Raw genomic sequence first — 8,016 nt, forward strand, 5'->3', positions numbered from 1 at the left:
ATATATATATATATATATATATATATATATATATATCCCCGAGCCTCAACATAGCTTTGTCACCAGAAGTCCTTCAGGGTATCAAATGGAGTAGACTTCCCAATCCAAGTAGAAAGGGTTGAGCTGACTCTGGAGGGTCTCAAAATCCCTGGAGTCTGTGCTCTCAGCCTTGGATGTCAAATAGGAATTTATTTGTGTCTCTCTATATAATATAAAATATAATATATATAATATAAAATATAATATATATAATATAAAATATAATATATAGAATATGTACAATATATTTCTGAATATGTATTAGAAATATATAATCAGAAATATGTATAATCAGAAACATATATATATATTTTTTTTCTTATTTATTTTTTATGGATATTGAGCCTTAAGTACTGGCTTGAGTCAAGATGGATCCGGTTTGAGGTTTAAGATGGCTGCATCAGGAGGGCCAAGTATTATGGGCTGTTTTTAGAGTCCCCAAGGAGAATTTATAATGAATGCTAGATTCCTTACATGTTTCATCTAGGAAAGTCTTGTGGCTAGTTGAATCTCTTCATTTGTAGACTTAGCTCTATAGCTGGAGGAAGTGTCCAGATACCCACAGGGCTCTTCCAAGACTCTCCCTCCCCTCCTCTCTCCCTTCCTGTCCCTTCTCTCGTTCCCTCCTTTCTCCTCCCTAATTTGCCCATAGTATCATGGCTTACATAGATCTTGGTTACCTCATTTATTTTCTCATTAAATATTCACTGAACCTGTTATGTGCCTCGTAGTTGAGGCATAGGTACCAGAGCTTAGAGTCTAGTAGGGCAAACAGTCATCGAGAACAACAACAACAACAACAAAGGACAAAATAAATCACCATGGTGACAATTGCTTGGAAGGAGCTTCGCAGTGGAAAGCAATAGGGCAGTTTAGCATAAACAGGATGGTCTGGAAAGGTGAGGCCCAGGGCAGACGTCCGACTAGCCAGGACTCCAGGAGCAAGTGAGACTGGATTCCAAGCGACTCCTGTGCAAAGGCCCTGGCCCTGACATACTTGATAAATTTGGCACTTTAAGAAGGTTCAGCTAGTGCCTCAAGGGTGGAGTTGGAACCCACAGGAGATGGAGAGAGATTTGCTGTGGGCTAGAGTCTGGTGTTAGAGTATAATCCTATGAAGGCTCTCTGCTCTCTCTGAAGTGATGGGGCTCTTAGGTCTGGAGTATGGAGGTGGGGGAGGGACACAAGCAGGAACCTGTTTAGATGCTCCCCTTGGCTGCATGTGCAGAGATGATTTTTGGGTGCAGCTGGTGGCCCAGCGGTGACATTGGGTTTTTCTGTATCATCCCAGGAGCTCTGCAGGCAGTTCAGACCTGCTGGGCGGGGGTGGGGGGGGTGGGGGGGGTGTCCTCTCAGGACCTCCTCCTCATTCTGCTTTTCCTCAGTGGGTCCCAGTGTTTGACTCCTCATCTGAAGGCCTAGCATCCTCTTTGTTCTCTATTCTCCACCCATTATTCCTTCCTGGCCTTTAGCCGCATGTCCAGCCTGCTTTCCCATTCACTATGAAGTCTGAGTAGGAGGAAGAAAGTGTGGGGTCTGCAGATGTAGCAGTGATGTCCGGATGCAGTATGAAGCCACACTGGACTAGGAAAATGGAGAGGTGATTGGTGTAGGACCGTGAAGTTTCTTATGTCAAGGAGATTGTTTTGTGTGTGTGTGTGTGTGTGTGCATGTGTACACATGCATGTGGAGGTCAGAGGTCATGCTGGGGTCATTCTTGAGGATGTTAGCCACCTAATTTTCGAGAGATAGAATATCTCACTTTTCCTTGGGACTTGCCACTTTGGCTAGGCTGTCTCACCAGTAAGCCTCTATGCTTTGGCTAGGCTGTCTCACCAGTAAGCCTCTATGCTGGAATTACAAATGTGTACCACAAAACCCAGCTTTTCTATGTGGGTTCTGGGGAAGTGGGGGTCAGACTCAAATCCTCATGCTTGTATAGCAAGAAATTTTTCTGACTGAGCCACAGTCTCAGCTCAATAATCATTTTGGAGGATCAGCAAGAGGTACAGAGGTTGGCTGACCCCTTGGTCCCACAAGAGTGGTTTAAATGACATTAATGTCAGAATGGGGAGTGGGAAAATGTGAGGGGCAAGCAGTTGCAGTTACAGACACTCTGAGGATCAAGGGAGAAGCCCAGCTCTGTCAGCTGAAAGGTGTGGATGCCCCAAACCTTCTAGGAAAGAAAACTACTCAAGGGATCATACAGACAGCACAGGTTTCTTGAGGGACCTGTAGGAAGCTTTCAGGTAGGGCAGACCCTGATTTTCTCTGTTCTGTTGTGCAGCTTTGTTCTCCAGGAAAAGAGAGAGGAGAGGAGAGGGAGGTGAGAGATGAGGTACGTGGCTGCATGGAGGTCTTAACGGCATGTGTTTTCCAGTGTTTGGTTTGTGTAGGGTGAGGTCACACAGGGCCTCAACACAGACGAGTCACAGAGAAGGAGGAAGTGCTGTGACCGCATGTCCCTTGTCACCGGTGCAGCTGAGGGCAGTTGGTAAATCCAGAGAGGGGCCGTGCTCACAAGAATGGCACTTAAGGCTTGTTGTCATCTGTTTCATTGAAGGTCAGGTGGTCAAGAGCTTTCCCAGCATGCACAAGGCCCCGGGTTTGTTTCCCAGCATCATATACTCAGACATGGTGGCTCATGCTTGTAATCCTGGCACTCAGGAGCAGCAGGGTCAGAAGTTCAAGGTCATCCTAGGCTATGTTGAAAATGGAAGGCCAGCTTTGGAGACGTGAGATCCGGTCTCAAAACAAACCAAAACCAAAATGTAAAAAACAACAGCAGTGAAAACAGGTAGCATCAAAAGGATTTCCCCATGGCCTAGGCTCCTGGCTTTGTTCCCACCCATCCACATGCAGTGTAAGGCTGGGTCAACATGGCCTGTGGGTGTCCTGTGGCTCCTTAGTCCCTGGGGGCATGCATGGGTGTCGTCTTTGCAGATTGTCTTTGGAGTGAAATGAGGTGCACACACTCACACTACCTTCCAAACTTGCAGGCTATGTGGCTCTTGTCCGCCCCATTCTGTCAGCTTTGCAGGCTCTATGTGGTTGCCACTGATTCCATACTGGGTGCAGTGTGTATAGAAGAATTTGGACTTTCCTCTTTCCTGTGGCGTGTTTTCCTGTAGTCTGTTTTCCTCAGTGCGACTCCAGGTTTGTGGCTAGAGTTGACCCAGTGTCTGTAGTTTCCTTGGTGTTTGACCTGATTGAGTTCTGTGTACTTGACACTAGCTAGAGTCATCTTGGAAGTGGGAACCTTAATTGAGAAAATGCCTCCCCTGACTGATTGGCCCATAGGCAAGTCTGTAGGGCATTGTCTTGATTAATGATTAACATGGGAAGATGCAATTTACTGTGGCCGGTGCAGCCTTTGGGCAGGTGGTCCTATTTGGTATAAGAAAGCAGGTTGAGCAAGCCATGGGGAGCCAGCCAATCAACAGTGTCCTTCCATGGCCTCTGCATCAGTTCTGGCCCCCAGGGTCCTGCCTTGGCTTCCTTTAGTGAACTGTAACCTGGGATGTGCAAATTGGAATAAACCCTTCCCGCTCCAAGTTGCTTTTGGTTAGTGTTTCATCAGGGCATTAGAAAGTAAAGACAGAGTCATTTCCAGTTTTGTTTTGTTGTTGTTATTGGTTTTTTTTCCCCCTTTCTTTCTTGAGACCTTTTATATGTTTTTTAGCTGAAGGTCAAGATGGGTGTGGATCAGTGAGACTTGGCCAGGTGGCTAAAGAGAAGATCCACACTGCAGTGGGTGTTAAGAACCCGTTTTCTTTCTGCCTATTTTTTTCTTTCCCTGGGTGGTGTGAACTCAGCCACTGAAGTAGTTGAGGTGGCTTCTTCTAGCTCTGCTTCTTCTAAGCCAGCTGGGTCTGCGGGCCTTGTCTTCCCAGCACCCCTCTCTCCAGTGGTCCTGGTGTGTGTGTAACCCTTCTCTCCATTGTAGAGAAGGAAGCTCTGCCTGCAGTTAGTTCATTCTGAGTGATCATGAGGTGCTGATGTTTGGCTGAAGGTCACCATCTGGGAATTCACTTGCCTGGGAATGTTCAGGGCTCAACTAAGTTCCTTTAGGGACTGCCTCACATTTGCCTTTCCTGGTGAGAAGGGGAAAGCTGGTGTTATTTGGAGCTCCCCAGAATACACAGAGGGCTAGCATGTTGACCCTTAGGAATCACATAACACCAAAAGGTAATGAGAGTATCCTGACTGGTGGGTTAGTCACTCAGGCCATGAGTCACAGTGCAGTTGAGGTGAGCCTCTGAGCCCTGTAGGACTGTTATATTCTTAGGGCCGTCTATGATCTGATAACTGGATCCAGAAGAAACCAGGGCATATGTTGTTTCAGTGGGACTTCGAAGTGACAAGATTTGGGGAAGAGTCTGTATTCAGGGTGGCAAGATCTGAACTTGTGTCCCAATTCTACTAATGTGATTGTAAGTCTTGTGTGTCCTGTGGACAGGACTGGTTGGCATTGAAGGCCATGAAGGAGAATCTAGACTTCTCCGCCCCCCTGCCTTTGTCTTATAGGGGCATCCGGGATTGGTCTTGAGGTCAATTCTACGTCCAGGATGACTTCATATTAGTATCCTTGCCAGAGTTTATCTGCAAAAACTCTACTTTTAAATGCCACATCCTGTGGTTTTGGTGACTGTGAGCCTCTAGAGAATGGCATTCAAGTTGTTGCTGCACATCTAGGGGGAAATTGGGGGAAGGCTTGCGTTGGCCATGTGTCTACCAGAAGTCCTGGTCACTGGCCTTAGGAGCAATGAGGCAGAGAGGCTGAGCCTTTCAGACAATCAGTCACTCAGAGAACGGCAGCTGGCAAACAGAGGGTTAAATGACATTGTTGATTTGTGTCAGCTAATTCATTTACTGCCTTGAAACACTGATTGCCTTCTAGCCTCCGGATCCAGTTATCAGATCATAGAAGGTCCTCAGAATGTAACAGTCCTAAAGGGCTTAGAGGCTCGCTTCAACTGCACCGTGACTCACGGCTGGAAGCTTCTCATGTGGACTCTTAACCAAATGGTGGTGCTGAGTCTCACCACCCAAGGACCCATCATCACCAACAACCGCTTCACCTATGCCAGTTACAACAGCACTGACAGCTTCATCTCGGAGTTGATCATCCATGATGTGCAGCCCAGTGACTCGGGATCCGTGCAATGCAGCCTGCAGAACAGCCATGGGTTTGGATCTGCCTTCCTCTCAGTGCAAGGTGAGTCATCTGCAGGGTTGCAAGGGCCTTCTGAGGCTCACAGCTGTGCGGTGATACTTGGGGCCCACCTTTAGATTTGGTGGTGCTAATTGTAATTCCCAACTGAAGACTGCTTTGTGTTGTATTTGTTACTGTGTTGCCAACTGGGTTCCTTCTCTCAGTTTGTGAACATGGAAGCTCTGCCAGGCTATGCATTCTGGGTGATCATGAAGTACTGGTGGTTGGCTGCAGGTCACTCTATGGCTCTTGCCCAGGGATGTTCTCCATATCAGCATCCTTCTTTCTCACAGTGTGGATTCCATTATTCTGAGTATTCTGAGCTAATGCTGGCTTTGTTTATGTCTTCCTCTCTCCCTTCCTTCGTCCCTCCCTTCCTTTCTTCTCTCCTCCCTCTATCTTCTGTCCTCTCCCTCCCTTTCTTCCTTTATTCTGTCTTTTCTGTTTCCTTCCTTCTTCCCTCCCTCCCTCCCTCCCTCCCTCTCTCCCTCCCTCCTTTCCTGTTAGACTTATTGTTTAACCTTTTCCTTCCTTCCCTTCTCTCCTTTGAGATGGGCTTATCACTTCCCCATCTAATCTGTTCTGGTGTCTAATTGCCCTTCTGGAATGTTCTCCTGGAGTGTTCCATGAACTTGCACAGCCTCTCCCCCGCTACTCTGATTTTGACAGTTGGCGGTCACAGCCCCTTCTCTAGGTTTTTGCACAACTGGCTTATACTTCATAATATACATCATCGATGTGGAAGCAAGCTTTAACTATCTTCTCTCCTTGAAATTCTCTGATCTGTTTTTGCCCCAGTGACCATAGCACAGTCAAAGGTGTGTGTTCTCCAAATGCGTCATGTATTTGAGAGAGAAGGGTAGCCCACTAGGCTATTCTACTGTCGCTTATTTTCATTTGTAAAAATAATTTGATCTTTAGAAGATCATTACACAATAATAGAGGCAAACAGGATGTGTTTTACGAGGCTTAAGATAGTTGTACCCAAATCAAGACCCCTTGATACTCTTCGAAAGTGAACTGATGTTATTGACAGAGGCTGTGACCAGTGGATCCTAACCCAGATCCTTATGGTCTCTATCCAGGGACTTTGTTCCCAGCTCTCTAGAGTTTTGGTGTCTATGACAGCAAGTCTCATGGGAACATACTATGTCTTTAAGATTATTTCTTATATCCACTTATTTCCTCACTCCAGTGAAATCCCAGATTCTGTCAAATTAAATGTAATAATATTGGTAGAAAAGCTTGTCTATTTACTTGTATGTGTATTTAAAATGATTTTTTTTTTTTTTACTTTAGAAATTGAATTAAGTCGGTGGTTCTTTACTTTGGGGTGTCTTTATTTATTTTTTGTGTGGTGTAATTAATTACTATTTTTTAAGTTGTGATTTTTATGGGGTTACTTAGAAATCTTAGCCTAGTTTGCATGCCTAGGTTCTCTGATAATAATTCAGTTATAATGGAAAGAACACAGGGGACAGAATCAAAGACATGAGTTCTGGATTCCCTTTATCAGTTGTCAGCCAGTGAGATCCCTGCACTGGCTCCCCTCCCCTCCCCTCTGTAATGTGGGGATGGGGAACCACTCTCAGCTCACACCTTTGCTGTGAGGATCAGGCAACAAAACCACTGAAGACTCCAAAGCATTGTCCAGTTCAGCTTGTTTTATACCCAGCTGGACATTCGGAGCAGGCTAGTGGTTAGAAATACAGGCTTGGGGACCTCAGCTGGACATTCGGAGCAGGCTAGTGGTTAGAAATACAGGCTTGGGGACCTGGTTGACTTCATTCCCATTCTGTCTTCGTTGTTTAGAACTGCATGGTCTTGAACAAAGCACACAGTGACTTTGGGCTCTGGATCTCTCATCCCAGGGCTGTTGTAGCATGGGGTGGGTGGATCAATAGAAAGCCTGGTCTGGTTCATAGAAATTACCATATAAACATTTTTTTTAATTCATGGAAAAAAGCATATTATTTTAGGTGTTTATAACACAAAGATGAATAGAAGAGGGCTGGCTCAATTGGTAAAGCATGAGAGCCTGGGTTTGAATCTGGGTGTGGTAGTGCATGCTGTAGTCCCTGCTGGTGGACACAGGTGGGTCCTTGGGACTTGCTGGACAGACAGACTAATCAAATTGATGAGTTCCAGGCTTAGTAAGAGATTCTGTCTGAAAAATAAAATGGAGAATGATTAAGGAAGATACCTAATGTTGGCCTCTGGCTACACATACAACCCCTCCCCCCAGCGTGTGAGCACACACACATATGTATACACATTTATATACACACACAAAACACCCACATGTGTGCGTGAGCACATGCATGAGTGCACACACACATATCTGGAGGCCTCTATTATGCTCTATTTTCAACCTCCTCTCCATCAAAAGAGGAGTTGTCAAAATAATGAACATGTAAAACCTAAGCCCTTCGGATTTAAGCCAACCCCTTCTCTACTCATTGACCCATTTACAGGAGTGTTTAAGGTTTGTACAGACATCTTACGTATTCTAAGTAGCGTCCAGGAAGTATAACATTTGAGAGATAAGGGGCATGGTAGGAACATCCACGCTGGTCCGCCCCCACTCCAGGGTGTGACTTCTCATAATGACCTAAGATGACGCTAACATGCTTGTTACTTTTCCAGTTCCAGCCTCCTGAGTACACAGGGGAGCACTGTGCTGCACATTAGAGAGGTGTTTTCATTCAGAGGCCGAGACTGAGCATAATAACACACACACACACACACACACACACACACAC

The 8,016-nt window shown here is 45.8% G+C and overlaps 1 protein-coding gene across 3 annotated transcripts in view; it reads left to right on the forward strand.

The window, feature by feature from the left end:
- Positions 1–8,016, forward strand: part of Igsf5 (immunoglobulin superfamily member 5) — a 51,997-nt gene that overhangs the window by 4,548 nt on the left and 39,433 nt on the right. For all 3 annotated transcript variants that reach the window (XM_029470362.1, XM_021185454.2, XM_021185455.2), the window contains exon 3: positions 4,940–5,257. In XM_029470362.1, the coding sequence (XP_029326222.1) occupies positions 4,940–5,257 (318 nt within the window). The remainder of the gene's footprint in view (positions 1–4,939; positions 5,258–8,016) is intronic.

This window comes from Mus caroli, chromosome 16 (genome assembly GCF_900094665.2).
Source record: "Mus caroli chromosome 16, CAROLI_EIJ_v1.1, whole genome shotgun sequence".
Lineage (NCBI taxonomy): Eukaryota > Metazoa > Chordata > Mammalia > Rodentia > Muridae > Mus > Mus caroli.